Source organism: Poromitra crassiceps, assembly GCF_964638095.1.
Source record: "Poromitra crassiceps genome assembly, chromosome: 15".
NCBI lineage: Eukaryota > Metazoa > Chordata > Actinopteri > Beryciformes > Melamphaidae > Poromitra > Poromitra crassiceps.
The window spans coordinates 9,395,951-9,411,772 of NC_139634.1; the positions used below are offsets into that span (position 1 = coordinate 9,395,951).

The following is a 15,822-nucleotide window of genomic DNA, read 5'->3' on the forward strand; positions in this document are numbered from 1 at the left end:
AAGTCTTGAGGCACAAGTCTCTAGTCATTAATGTCTTAAGAGAAATGTCAAGTCTAAATGTAGAACGCCAAGTCAAGTCAGGACGAATCAAATACAGTGTAGGACTTTTCAATACCATGTTAATAGTATAAAAACTTTGTAAGTGCTTCATGAATTTAATTCCTATAATCGCATTTATTTACACAAACACAAGATCTTGTCAAGATTTAAGAAACCTTTTCAAGTCATCAAAGTACAAGCCAAAGTCAGGTCCCAAGTCACCAGAACCCAAGTCAAGTCAAGTCAAGCCAAGTCAAGTCAAGTCAAGTCATGTCAAGTCAAGTCAAGTCAAGTCAAGTCAAGTCAAGTCAAGTCAAGTCAAGTCAAGTCAAGTCAAGTCTTCTCTTCATGCATCAAGTCAAGTCTTAAATTGGGATTCAGTTTGACTCTAGTCATGTGACTCGAGTCCTCACCTCTGGCAGAAACAGATCAGCACCAAGGCCAAGCAGAACAGTTACGCACTTCCAGTAGGTTCTGGCTGTAACATCTCAATCTATTCCCCCTCCTCTCTGCCCGAGCTCAGAATTTCTCCTCATGGATGATTTTTGATTTGATGATTTCGTTCTCTGTTTTGCCGCTGATGGTTTCGATCGGCATGTGGCTGGACAGGAGACGCTGCTTCTGAACACTGTGACGGATCCCATAGCCAAAATAGATGAGGAACCCTGCAGAGAGAGAGAGAGACAGAGGCTCATTGCAATTCAGAATCAACCCTCTGAACTCCCATTATGTCCTTTCATAATGCATGACTCTTAGGTCTTACCCACTAACATCCAGACAGCGTATCGTATCCATGTGTCTCCTCCTAACTGGACCATCAGGTAGACATTGATAAACACACTCACTACAGGCAGGGCAGGAAGAAACGGCACCTATGAACAGAGACAAGAGCAATGTTAAAGGCTTTTCCGGTTGATGCTCATAACAAATAACAGACTAGATGTCAGTCTGAATACAGAATATTAAGATGTGCTCACCATGAAGGAAGCCCGGGTGGCATTCTGTGGGTGTCTCCACATGAAGAAAATGTTGAGCAGCACGACGAAGCCTAAGATGGAGACGCACACCAGACTCCACACTGCCTTCTGGGACAGAGCGTCTATGCCTTGTGTCAGGATGACACAAAGGGCAATCACACAAGCAACTGCAGAGAGAGACAGAGAGAGGCGCGCAGGGGGGAGAGATGAGAAATATTTGTTATGAATATCTGAATGAGAGAGATTTGTGGACCAGAACCAAAGGCCGAGAGTGATTAAGAAGATTAAATGACCTGAGAAGCCATGGATGTGTTGGGTGTTTCTGCTTCACTTACTAGAGAATACAGTCAAGAGTGTGACTGTCCTTGAGGTGTCTGTCGTCGGAGATGACGGAGGCTTTAGGCAGCCAAACTTGCTGTTTGATTCTCTGATCTGCAGTTCGCCGTCTTCCGTTGGACCCACCTGATACCTTGATTGCAATGATGAGAGAAAAATAACAGGGGGATATACTCATTTAAGCTTGATCAATATTCAGAGTAAAAGGCAAAAAAAATGTGTGCGAAAGAGACTCAAGTACCTAAGTATTAGAATGCATATGGCCACAAGCGTGTAAGCAAACAGAGTTCCGATGGACATCATGTCCACCAAGGCTTTCAGGTCAAACAGCAGAGCCATGATGGCTGAACAGAAGAAAGAGGGGAACACAGAGTTACTTCCAGGCCATATAAACGTCATGCGTGTGAGCTCGTGGAGTCATGCACCCGCGAGAGAGACACCCTCCAGCGAGACGGGCATGCCTACCTGCCACGGCTCCAGATGCCAGTGTGGCGATGACAGGACTCCCCTTGGTGCTGACTCTGCTCAGCGCTGTGAACATCAGGCCGTCTCTCGCCATGGCGAACAGCACACGGGGCATCGGGAACATGGAGCCCAGGAGACTTGAGGGGACAGACGGACAGACACAACCATGATGTGAACACCAGCACTGCTTTTTCATTTCAGAAATGCAGAACAGACAGATACAGTACTGTAGGGCAGGCATATGAGCCACAACCAGCAGCTAGCCTATGGGTTGGTCTCTTGGTCCGGCCCCCCCGCAAAAGATGTGCTGGTTTTCATAATCTGTGTCTTTTGACCCTAAACTCATATTGAGATGAGTGATGGCTTGTTTGACTTGGGGGAAAGTTGACTATTAATTGGTTGTTACTTAATTGGTTGTTACTTAAGCCCCCTCCCCTTTGCTGATTGGATATTGATCTTGAAGTTGCACTGAGAGACATGATATTGCCTTGTATTTGTTGACCCCAAAGTTACATTTACATGAGTGACAGCTCAGGAGAGTAATCCCAAAGCCTTGAGAGAGGGTCCTATTGATTGGTCGTGCCATTTAAGCCCCTCCCCCTTTCCTGATTGGCTGTTCTTTCGATTATCTATACCGTATTTATTTATTCCAAAGTTGCATTTGAGATTGGTGATGACTTGGATTCAGGAGATGGTTTCCTAGTGATTGGTGATGTCATTAGCGACCACCCCTGTTTCCTGATTGGCTGTGATTCATTAGCTCCGCCACAGAGTGGGCAGGACACAGGAGGTTATGTTTTCACCCCTGTTTGTTTACCTGTTTGTTTGTCTGCAGGATATCGCAAAAAATATTTGCACGAAACTTGGCAGAAAAGCAGGTCACGGGCTAGTCTCTCCCCAGACTCAAATATGACGTTGAATCGCTGCGCTCCGCATTCTACATAAGTGAGTCTGTGCCAGTTCACAGCCACTGCTGGTTTTTGAAGGCGGGTTGAAATTGAATGAGTGACAGGTCGTAGCACCGATGAGAGAGCGGTTCGAAAAATGGGCTGCGCCTCCCGTGTCGTCTGATCGCAAAGTCGTTACCGATTGGAGAGGACTGAATCCATCACTGGCATATGACTGGCCAAGCGAACGGTTCCCTCCCATAACCAGCCGGCTGAGAGAAAGTGTCCCAGACCCAGAGAGAGCCCTGCAGCGTGCAGTAACGTACAGTAGTGTATCAGCGTAAGAACTCTCATGGGTCTGGCGTTGAGTGTAGTCACGGGCCAACTTACAAGTGGGGGCGTAGTAAAAGGTGTGTTCAGCCAGTCACAAAAAGGTGCCTAACTTCCAAACGGATTCATGCAACACCACGAAAAGCCACTAGTTGTCTCTGTTGCTCACAAAATTGCATTAGTATAGCTGTTTAACTCAGTATGTCGGACTCCACTGATAAATGTATCCTCAGGTTGTATATACGAATTTAGAGAGAGAACACCTAAGTGATGGAAGGATTGTCTTGAAAGCTGTATTCGGCTTTTGTATTTGGTTTCATGATGACAAATCGCTTATCACAAATTCCATGCTTAATATTTGACAAACATCAAAGCCCATGAGCTCCACTGTAGGAGATCCTCACCTGGTAGAAAGGGCACACAGCGATCCCACAGCCACTACGTATTTGGCGGGACCCCAGCCAATGTATTCAAAAGCCACCGGCAGGGGGCTGTGGATGTCGAGCAGGTAGTAGGGCATCATCAGGGTGAGAGCAGCAGACACAGCGAAGTAGGCCACGAAACAGATGAGCAGCGACACCACGATGCCCACGGGAATCGACTTTTGGGGGTTCTTCACCTCCTCACCTAGGAAGAAGGATGCACACAACAGAAGTCAGTGATAATCCCCCCTTTGGTGTGGAGTAGCCTATGGAGGTTTGGGTCTTACCTGGAAAAAGCTTTTACATTTTCACACGTGGGGGCACACATAAGATCAGGTTTTATGGTTTTTATGTCACGATTGCTTATAGTGTATCTGTTTTTACTACATTTTCAACCCATTTATTTCAGTACATTTTTCACGAGTTACTGTTTAATATTTTTCAAATTTGGTTTGGCATCCTTGGCCATTTTCTTGATGGTAAACATATAACTGTATGTGATTGGAATGTAAAGAGTTGTAACTTGCAAAATCACTATAATTTCACCTTATTTCAGCTATACCACACTGAACTAATGTTCCTCACATTAGAACTTAAAATCTATGGCACAATTGGCTACAACTTATTAAAATATAGAACTTTAATTGTGTTTAATGCTCCCATAATAGCTGTGTAATTGCTTCTTTATCTTATTTTTTTTTTTTTTTTTTGTAGAAAATACTTCTGCCCAAAGTCTACTTAAATAACCACATACAAGCTAACTGATACTACAATACATGAGGTCAATTCTCCTCTCACTTGTTGTGGCGATGCAGTCAAATCCCACGAAGGCATAGAAGCAGGTTGCAGCTCCGGCCAGAGTGCCGTCCATGCCATAAGGGAAAAATCCACCAACTCCAAATTCACTTGTAGCATCGGGTGTGCTGGTCAGGTTGCTGCATGGAAGTAAGCATTATCAGGTTATTTAAGACAGTGGTTCTCAAATGGGGGTCTGGGGACCCCCAGGGGTCCGTGGCACTTTGCCAGGGGGTCCGTGAAGGTTTTTCAGGAAAATAAATTTGTAAAAAGAAAATTGCAAAGTTGTTTTGCCCCAAAAAAATTTTTTTGCATAGTTCAATGAAAATATGTTATGCTTTAAATCTAAAATGGTTCATGGATTACATTCAAATCTAACAAACCTATCAATTTAAAAGTCACACGCGTTGGAAACAATTAAGCACAAAATCACAAATCAGAATGAGGGGGTCCCCGGTATATTTTCCATCTTGTGTCCTTGGCTGAAAAACATTTGAGAACCTCTAATTTAAGACAACCATCATGTATGGCAGGGCAATACAAACTTTGAGAGGATCCTGCCCACACCCCCAAACACAAATAGGATGATATTGCTCTTAGACCTTACTTACACTGTTGCATTCAGCACAGCCTCTTTGCTGATATACCAGTTGGCGATGTCTCCCTTGATGAAGCCAGAGATGATGACGAACAGCAGCACCAGGATGTTGATGGCGGTGAAGATCTTGTTGATTGTTGCTGACTCTTTCACTCCAAAGGCTAGTAGGCCTGCATGGAAAACAAGGCGCATGTGGTTTTTAAAGGGACAGCTCACCGTAAAATCCAAAATCCATATTTTTCCTCTCACCTGTAGGGCTATTTATCCATCTATATTGTTTTGGGAGTTTTGGAGATATCGGCCGCAGAGATGTCTGCCTTCTCTTGAATACAATGGAACTGGATGGCACTAGGCTTGTAGTGCTCGAAGCACCAAAAAAATACATAAAAAAAAAACTCAACAGCATTGTCTCTTTCCAGAAATCATGACCCGGTTACTCAAAATGATGCACAGACTTTGTTGTGAGTAGTTTCATGTAGGAACTCTTTTCTTTTGCACTCTCATGTAGGAACTAGCTAGCAGCTAGCGACTGTAGTTCGGTCAAAATAAAATAAAACTCAGGCAACTAACACAAAACAATATAGATGGATAAATAGCACTACAGGTGAGAGGGAATATATGTATTTTGGATTTTAGGGTGAGCTGTTCCTTTAAACTCTTTCCTTTATGGTCACCATGTTCTGTTCTACTGCTCTGTTGACAGAACCGTCAATAAAGTGACATTACCTGCCAGTAGCATGATGAGACCAGCAGCAAAGAAGTCTGGGTAGGCTGCCAGGCCGGGGAGGCCCATGGCAGCATGCTTCCCAAAGAACGCCGCCATGACACCTCCAATGAGGTCATCAAAGGTGCCGCTCCATGCCCGTGCGACACTAGACGTCCCTGAGAAGAGAATGAGAGAAAACGCAATAAACCAATCAACCTGATGATGGGGCGGCTGTAGCTCAGGAGGTAGAGCAGGTCGTCCACTAATCGCTTTGGATAAAAGAGGTCGGTGGTTCGATTCCCGGCTCCTCCAGTCTGCATGTCGAAGTGTCCTTGGGCAAGAAACTGAACCCCAAATTGCTCCTGATGGTGTGCCAGCACCCTGCGTGGCAGCTGGCCGCCATCGGTGTGTGAATGGGTGAATGTACCTACTTGATTGTAAAGCGCTTTGGATAAAAGCGCTATATAAATGCAGGCCATTTACCATTTTACCATTTACCTGAGTCACCATGAGTGCGTTTACATGCACACCAATAAACTGATAACTGTGAGTAATCAGTTTATGGCAATAATCTGATTTCTGCGTTTACATGCACTTTAATAATCCGACAATAGGAAAAACCCGGGTTTACATGATTCAGTCAATTAGTCGGATTTCTCTCCAGAAGGCGGCGGTAATTCAACTTTTTACATGCAACTTGTACATGTGCAGATGTATAAACCCACAAGAAACCTGATACGCTGTATACATCCAACAGCTAAAGCTTCTCTGTTGGGAGAATCTGCTTTTACAGCAGATGAAAGGTTACAGGATGTATTAAAGTCTCGTGTTGACGGTTGATCATTTATGAGCCTCAGTGTTCTCAGCAAGCCAAGCATGTTGCACAAGACAATCACTACCTCAAGTTCAAATCACATCTTGTGCAATATTGGCATTATTAGCTCGTCATTTAGCACTTTTCAATTAACTTTTCATAAGGAACTATTAAAATCCGATTTGTGTTCTCTGAAAGTGAGATTTATAAACCATTGAATCATTAACTGGTAACTTGATGATGTACAGTGGTTCTCAACATGAGGTCTGAGGACCATCAGGGGTGCTTGAGGGGGTTCCAGGCCAGGGGGTTCCCCAGCAAATTGATCAATTGTTAAACGTCACCATTATTTCATTTATAAAAAGTTAACACAATTAGAGAATGTAAAAGAATGACTGTTTTGATCATAGTTGTTATCTCTCTACCTACAGTACAGACACAGCCATGGGATTCTGGACAAAGTTGTATGTAACAATAAAAAAGACTCAGATTTGGGTTTGAGTCGACAGAATCTCATCAAATAAGAATTAGGGAATTAGGGGTCGTTGATATGAAAAAGGTTTGAGAGTAAGTGATGTATAGAAATCCTGCGTCTCATACTTGCCTATGACGTAGGAGAGCAACAGATTCCATCCAGTAATGAACGCCAGCAGCTCCCCGACAGTCACATAGCTGTACAGGTACGCCGAGCCCGTCTTGGGAACCCGAGAGCCAAACTCCGCGTAGCACAGCCCGGCGAATATGGAGGCCATGGCGGCGATGAAGAAGGAGATGATGATGCTGGGTCCGGCCGTGGCCCGGGCCACCTCTCCGGACAGGACGTACACGCCGGCCCCCAGGGTGCTGCCCACCCCCAGGGCCACCAGGTCCAGGGTGGTGAGGCATCGGTTAAACGTGGACTCCTCTCCCTCGGGCTCCAGGGGCTTCCTCCGGGACAGGCTGAACAGGAACGACTTCAAGCCTCCGCACGACATGGCTCGCTCGCACGCACAGGGTTCAGTTGCAGAGGGGGAGACTGGCTGAGAGATGAGGGGGAATTAAGGATGAAAGCCACAGGTGGGAGTGCGAGCGAGCGAGAGAGGTCGAGAAAGAGGGAGGGAACGTGGGAGTGAGAGAGTGAGGGGAGTGGAGGTGGGTAGGAAAGGACGGATCAGCGAACATGTCAGTGAATAATTCACCGGCATTTCAGGTCATCTCCAGTGTAAAAGTACATTTTCTGTTACAGCAGCATTATTCTCTCATTCTCTTTCAATTAGTGAACAGTTTGCACAAAACAAGACGCAGAAGCAGCTTTTCCTTTATCACTTAACACTGATTCAAACCCTTATCTTAAAGGACACCACTAATAACAAACAGGCTGGGCAAAAACACATTAAATGTATCAGTTTTGCATAAAGATAGTGGAGTTCACAAGATAAACCCCCGTTGTAACAGAAACCATATGTTAGCTGTTTTATGGACCACCATATCAGTGTTTTTCCCCTCAGTCCACTAGTTCTAATAATAACCCAAAGACCTTGAACCTTTTCTGATAACACCACCAATGTAACTTCACAGCTAAACTGAGCAGAGCAATGGGAATTAATTCCACTTACCTGTTCTGTGTTATTCCCTGACTCTGAGGTGTGCTTAGAAGAAGCCAATTATTCCACTAAATCACATTATTCGTTTATGTGCCCGTTATCACCCCTCTGATATGATAGTGCTGATGGCTGTGGTTTTGCCTGACGCCCACAGCACACCTACGCCCTGCTCCACGTTACTGCACTTTACTCAACCTGCAATTACTAAACATCACTCAACCTAATACACCTATTCTTGTTTCGACATATGTTGAGAACATCCTGTGTTGGGTTGGGTTGTGTTCTCACCTCACCGCAGAGATAGCATCATGTTCTCATGAGGAGATGCTCCTTCCTCTCTTGAATCGGATCGATTTGATCACTGCAAGGCAAAAGAGATGGAAAGGAGTGGAAATGATTTTTGTCCTTTGTATGAAAGCTCCACGTGAATGTCCAGTGCTCAAATGTGTCAAGTTCATACTGATATTTGTGCAATATTTCCTCAACAAAAAACCTGAAAAACCTGAGGTAGGCGTCGGCCTACCTATTTTACATAAACATTTGTTTTCCTTGATGTGTTTGTATATGGTAAACCAGCCGGTCACGTGTCATGTTTGCTTGCTTTCTGTTGTTCATCTGTTGTCTTTTGTGTCATTCGGTTTTAAGATTTTCTGTGTGGAAAAACTATGAAAACTATTATGTGTTGTTACCTGTTAGAATGACATGTTTAAATGTTTTGTAGGAACATTGTGAGGGCAGTGACTCTCTAATCTTTTTATGATTATGCTTTTAAGATAAACCAAGGAGCAAACTTTGAGGTGGACATACCGCTGTGACTTTGGAGCTGTCCTTCACAAAATGCATTAGAAACCAACAAGTGGAGCATATAATAACATGAAAACGGTAACGCTTTAGAATACAGCCCGCAACTTAGTTACAGGGTAAGTACAGGGTAACACAATCTGAATTTACGGGGTAAGTACAGGGTAACAAAAGCATAAATGTATGGAATAACGGGGGTAAAAAAGGGGGACTTATAAATAACTTATACCATACCTATTTTTGTAACTACTGGGTACCTATTCTGTAATTATACGGTAGCTATTTTGGTACCTACGGGGTACCTATTCTGTTGTTACAGACCTATGACCTATTGACCTATGAGAAATAATCATTTACATTTCATTTCAATTTAGGAGAAGTGTGGTCGCAGACCGAATTTCAACCCATGAAGACCGACCTCCATATTCTCATATCTGATCAGCCCGTGACGTCAGTCAAGTATGACGTCAGTTATGAGGTATGACGTCAGTTATGATGTCAGTCGTCGCCAGTTTCATCCTAGTATATATAGCGAAGATTTTAGCTCACCTTCCTCCTTCCTCTCTGGCCGAATCATAGCAGCAGCTGGCATCTCGGCTGTTTGTCTCCACTGAGAACCTCGTTTTGCCCCACCCACCTCCCCAGTCCGCCACCAACGAGTCTTGACTCCTGAAGAATTGCCCACGGGGCGGGGCGGGGGGATGATTCTCTATCCTAGCTAAACAGATGCCCCCCTCTCACCACAAGAGGGGCGTCATCTTACCATGGAGTCATACACCAAATATACTGTAGCAGTTATTCTTTAACTATTGGGTACCTATTATACAGGGTAACTACAGGGGCGCGGGCTGTATTCTAAAGCAATGTTAATTCCTTCCTAGTTACATGTGAATACAGGATAACTACTGGTAGCCTGGGTAAACCCATCCCCCACGTGACCTGCTCTCAGACCTGTTCTCAGTCACTATGTATATGCTAGTGACTGGGAACTGAGAGAGCAGGTCACGTGGTGGCTGGGTTTACCTAGGCTAAACTACTGGGGGTGCGGACTGTATTCTAGGAACTAGGAAGTCAAGAAAAAATAAAATATTCATCTTTTCGTCAACCAAAGGAGTAACGACCCAAAACCTGACTGATCACACTTAATTGCAATAAAGCACATACATAATGCTGTTGCCTTCAAGACATTATGCCATATATAAAAAAAGACAGTATTCTAACAGAAAGTGACACTAAACAAAATCTGCTGCCAGACATGTGTTGCTTGTAAACAAGCCTGTGAGTAAGAGTTAATTCGGCCGTGACCTTATCACTGGACTTGGCGTTTGTGTGCTGGCCAATGCCCTGCCTCCTGCATTATCTCTGGACACTATCCTGGCCTGTCCTCATGTCATCTCTATATATGGAGGTGTGAGCCGGGCCAGCCTAATGGCCCTATGAGTTAATGAATCAGGGGAGGAGGACAAAGCAGCTTTCATGCTGCAGGCTGCACACTTACTCTTTGTGTGGTAGCTTTCCCCTTCTCATCTGCAGGGATTTCAGATCACCTAATCCCTCCTGGCATCGACTTCAGCAGGCGGCCGAGCAGGGAGTCAGCCTGTGTGTGTGTGTGTGTGTGTGTGTGTGTGTGTGTGTGTGTGTGTGTGTGTGTGTGTGTGTGTGTGCGTGCGTGTGTGTGTGCGTGTGTGTGTGTGTGTGTGTGTGCGTGTGTGTGTGCGTGCGTGTGTGTGTGTGTGTGTGTGTGTGTGTGTGTGTGCACCTTTGACCACATTTAAAACTCAGCCTTTCTATCTACAGATCTCAACATCTGAGATACGGTTACCAGAAAGGCAAAGTTGGTAACGCTAAACCAGGGATGGGCAACTTTGATGATAGAGAGGGACACACTCACAAAAATCCTCGCTATACCAGAGGGCCAGATTGTGACCGTGCACTTCCACCAGTAGCCTACTACTGTAACACCATCACTCCAAATTATAGCTACTAGGTTGATGAAAAGGACTGGTGGTAATCAAAGTTAATTATACCAACATTTAACAACAACTCCCGAACTAACATTCGCAACTCCCTCGCTCCTGTTAAAACCCGGTCTGTTTCCTTCTCCCATTCTGCCCCCTGGTTTACCCCTGAACTCCGCTCCATGGAAACCAAAGGTCGGCAACTCGAGCGACTCCATAAAAAGACTGGTCTCACTATCCTCTTCGATATGTACAAAACTCGCATTTCACAGTATAAGGACTCCATTGCACAATCCAAATCCAATTACTACTCTGGTCTCATCTGTTCCAACCACGGCAACTCCAAGACACTCTTTTCACTCCTTAACCGAATTCTCCAACCCCCAGATCCCCCCCCCCACCTGTACTCAACGGACACCTGTAACTCCCTCCTGTTTTTCAATGAGAAAATCGACAAAATCCACCAGCACTTGAGTCCTATTCCCTCACTCCCCTCCTCCTCTGAACCTCTCCCCTACAGTCTGCCATTTTCCTCTTTCCAACTTCCTGATCCCTCTGCAATCTATGACCTCATCCATAAATCCAAGCCATCCACATGCCAGCTAGATCCCCTCCCTACAGCCTTGGTCATATCCTGCCTCTCCTCACTACTCCCTCTCATAACTGCCATCATCCACTCTTCACTCACCACTGGGTCTGTTCCTTCACTCTTCAAAACTGCAGCTGTCTGTTCTGATCCCAACACCTTCAACAACCTCCGCCCCATCTCCAACCTACCCTTCATCTCCAAAATTCTAGAAAAAGTGTCGCCGCTCAACTCCACTCCCACCTATCTCACAATAGCCTCTACGAAGAATTCCAATCTGGTTTCCGCCCCCGCCATAGCACAGAAACGGCCCTCCTAAAAATCACTAACGACCTCCTCATTGCAGCTGATTCCGGTTTACTCTCCATCCTCATCCTCCTTGACCTGAGTGCGGCCTTTGACACAATTTCTCACATCATCCTCCTCAATAGATGATCCTCCATCGGCATCACTGGCACTCCCCTGGACTGGTTTCACTCCTATCTCTCAGGCCGCACTCAGTTCATCCAACTCAAATCCTTCAGCTCCCAACCCTCCCCCGTCTCCTCTGGTGTGCCCCAGGGCTCTGTCCTGGGGCCCTTTCTCTTCATCACTTACCTCCTCCCCCTTGGCTTTATCTTCCGTAAATTTAACATCCTTTTCCACTGTTTCGCGGATGACACCCAGCTCTACCACTAAACCAAATTCCACCCTCCCTCCCTCCAACCTCACCAATTGCCTCTCTGAAATAAAATCCTGGTTCACCTCAAACTTCCTCAAATTAAACAGTGATAAAACAGAAATCCTTTTAATCGGTTCTAAATCCACACTATCCAAGGTTGACAGTTTTTCCCTCTCAATTGACAGCTCCTTAGTTTCCCCCTCCCCTCAGGTCACGAGTCTGGGTGTCATCGTCGACAGCTCACTTTCCTTCAAATCTCACATCAATAACATCACCCGGTCTGCTTATTTCCACCTACGCAACATCAATCGTCTCCGCCCTTCCCTCACCCCCCACACCACCGCTATTCTTGTACACAGCCTTGTCACTTCCCGCATCGATTACTGTAACTCCCTCCTCTTTGGTCTCCCTCAGAAATCCCTCCATAAGCTCCAACTGGTCCAGAACTCAGCCGCCCGCATCATCTCCAAAACCCCCTCTTTCCATCACATTAGCCCTGTCCTACAGCAACTCCACTGGCTCCCGGTTCAATTCCGCATAGACTTCAAAATCCTCCTGCATGCATTCAAGGCCATCCACAACCTCGCTCCTCCTTATCTGTCTGACCTCCTCCACACTGCCACCTCTACCTGCTCCCTCAGATCCTCCTCCTCCATCCACCTCACTGTCCCTTCTGCCCGGCTCACCACCATGGGGAGCAGAGCTTTCAGCCGCTCTGCATCCCAAACTCTGGAACTCACTCCCACCTGACATCCGCAATATTGACACCCTCCCTCTGTTCAAATCCAGCCTCAAAACTCACCTCTTCAAGATTGCATACTCCCTGTAATTTCCATGGTGTTTTCTTTGTTTACTGTTTAGTTTTTATCTTGTTTCTCTTGCACTCTTCTTTTATTTTATACTGTTTTGCTTGCATCTGTTGTTTTGCATCTGATTTTAACTCTGTAAAGTGTCCTTGAGTGACCTGAAAGGCGCTTTTAAATCAAATGTATTATTATTATTATATTTTTCATATTCAAATTTAGTAATTCTTCCATTCAGATGACACCAGAAACTTTTCTCTAGCTTTAAAACAGCCCGCTACAGCAATTTGATGGGGTACAGTACATCACCCAAATATATGTGATATTAATCAGATTAGTAATGTTGCATGTGCAATGTGCATCCTGGATATAGTTTGTTACAATAGCGTTAGCTCAAATGCTAACGTTAAACAGTATGTGGCTGGACAATGCTAACGCCAATTAGCGCCATGTTCTGGATTGTACAGTAACATAAAAACACAGATTTTGGTGGTCTAACCTAACCTAACCTAACCAAAAACGTCCGCTTTGTAAAAAAAAAAGAAAAAAAAAAAAAAAGAAAATGAAATGAAATTGACCCAGGGACCACACTGAGTGAGGTCGGGGGCAGCATGCGGCCCGCGGGCCACCAGTTGTCCACCCCTGAGCTAAACCAAACAAGAGCTACTCTCCTGCACACGTGAGGAGCAGTTTTATGACCAGTGAGATAAAGAGGGGTCTGAATCAGACTGTGGCTCAGTTAATGCCTACATGTATGCTCTGACTTGGCTTCTATAGAGAGACAGTTGAGATGAAACACTGTACAGCAGCACTTTGCACCAAGACATTTCACCTACAAATTGAAGCAAAAAAAGACATGGATTTGACTTCTTGGTAACGTTATTCAGTAGAGAAATAAGTTATTTACCTTCCAATCCAAAGGAGTCCGGCTGGTGACTGTGTTGACAAGAGAAGGGAATGTGGCAAATATATCCGCTGTGTTTACGCAGATGGAGCAAAAGTGATTTTTTTACTGCGATATATACAAGCCTGGCCTGTGTGTGACCCTCCCACTCAGTGGGATTAGTTACAAAGTAGCCTTTCTCACTCCAGACCAGTTTGGATCATAATGCGCTCATTATGGCTTGGAAGGCACACAGGGTGAGAATTGTGAACAGCAAATCTCATTATGAATGTCAGAAATGCTTTTGTGCCCCACTTTCTTTTTTTGTTTTGTTTTGTTGACAAGTTGTTGTACGACTTCTGACTTTGTGGGATCGATAAATTAATTTGGAATATAACCCTTCAGCATTGGACAGCAATGGAATACATGAAGTAGAATTACAATAATTGTAATCTATTACAATTTCCAAGAAAACAAAGTTATCATTATGACATTTTAGAGGGCTTTTACTTTGGAAATTCCACACCAGAATGACATGAAACTTTGTGAGAGCCACTGTGAGGTGGTCATCTGTCATTCTGAAGTGAAATTATTCTGTGGAAGCAGAGGGTTTGCTTTTAATATGAATCTGAAATTGACTGAAGTGAAAGTTATTAATGTGATAGTAAATACTTGTTGGATTACTTGAAAATATTTAAGCTGTGAAACCGGATACAATAATCTTTTTTTAATTTTTCTTAAAATATGTTTTTTGATGACAGAAGATGGGGATGACAGTACACAAATTGTCTGCAAATTACATTTAATGTCATAATCTATGGATTTTGGTGGCATGGTAATAACAAAATATAGCCTAACTAATTTGATTGATTACATTACTGATTATATTATATTTAATTATACACATGCAATTGGTCTTCTGTAACAGATTACATTTTGGAAGCAACTTTCTCACCTCTGCCTGTATCCTGCGATTCGCAGATGTGAATTATATTCATTGGAGGCATTCCAATTAATATAATTCACATCTGGGTGTTCAAGGTGCAATGTCATTTCAAGACAGAAGAGGTCAGTATAAAACTCTGTTGGTTCCTCCCTCCTCTGCCTGTGTATACCATACCTCATATGGCCTCGAGGCTCTTGCTCACTAGTGGATGGAAAAATGAAAGGGGTTTCTATTTTCAGCAATACTTGAAGAAAGTAAGAAAGAAAAACATCAACTAACTTTTTTCTGTTATTGGACTGGAGCCAATTTGACAGGTTTCTCAGCACTGTGACTGGAAGCCAGCAGCCAGGTGATCTCAGAGAAGCTAGTGATAGTGTCCAGTAGACTAGGATGAGTCACACACAGCAAAGCTAAAGGCAGGAAGAGCAGGTTGGATGTCAGGTTGGATGTCAACCTGGAGTCATGCCTCTGCTATGAGGAGAGGGACAGGAGGAACTGTTAGTCAGGCTGCCTGGAAGCCTGTGGCCTTACCATGCTTTATGGTGCTGAAGCTGTCACTCCTTACACATCCCTGTCACAATCATATTATTACATGCCTAGATTCATCCACTCATCTCTCTCTCTCTCTCTCTCTCTCTCTCTCTCTCTCTCAAATTCCAAAATGAGCTTGAAAACCAATAGAAACAAGTGTTGCTTAAGCATATTGTGATCTATCTTTTTCTGAAGCACAAGAATAAATGTGTTTACTCCTCTTCTTCAAGGTTACCAGTGGGAGTTTTGAGGAATTTGGGAGGTTGGATAAATTTGGGATTGTACTTTGGGTGGGTGTGAGATCTCTCTAACTTTCCATATTTTGGACATTCAAATGTAGTTTGATTTCTTCCTCCTACAGGTCACAGTGCTCTCTCTCCCTCCCTCACTCCCCCAGCTCTCTCTCTCTATCTCTCTCTCTCTCTCTCTCTCTCTCTCTCTCTCTCTCTGCTCAGCTAATACTAGTCTTACATTCCTCACCCTTACAGGAATGGGCGTCTGGTGGGACAGAAATAGAGCAGTCACTATCTCACCACAGTGCCAGCAAGCTTCCCTCCGGGAAAATCATGGGCAGATTTTGAGTTCTGCTCTTGGGGGCACCAGGAAAAAAAAGAAAAAAAAAATCTGCAATTTGGTGGGTGTTCTGGAAATTACTCAGAAACCCCATTATTGACAATATACCTAAAGTCATACATCCCTGA

General features: G+C 44.4%; 1 protein-coding gene across 1 annotated transcript; it reads right to left on the minus strand.

Moving 5' to 3' along the window:
• Nucleotides 1-412: 412 nt before the first annotated feature.
• LOC310789626 (cationic amino acid transporter 2) lies at nucleotides 413-7,343 on the minus strand (the record flags this gene model as incomplete). Its single annotated transcript, XM_083651274.1, has 11 exons — nucleotides 413-704; nucleotides 803-911; nucleotides 1,017-1,183; nucleotides 1,352-1,485; nucleotides 1,594-1,696; nucleotides 1,818-1,954; nucleotides 3,439-3,661; nucleotides 4,255-4,391; nucleotides 4,863-5,019; nucleotides 5,576-5,731; nucleotides 6,974-7,343. 11 exons carry the CDS (start codon nucleotides 7,341-7,343, stop codon nucleotides 559-561), a joined length of 1,839 nt encoding a protein of 612 aa, XP_083507400.1. The 3' UTR covers nucleotides 413-558.
• Nucleotides 7,344-15,822: the final 8,479 nt, after the last annotated feature.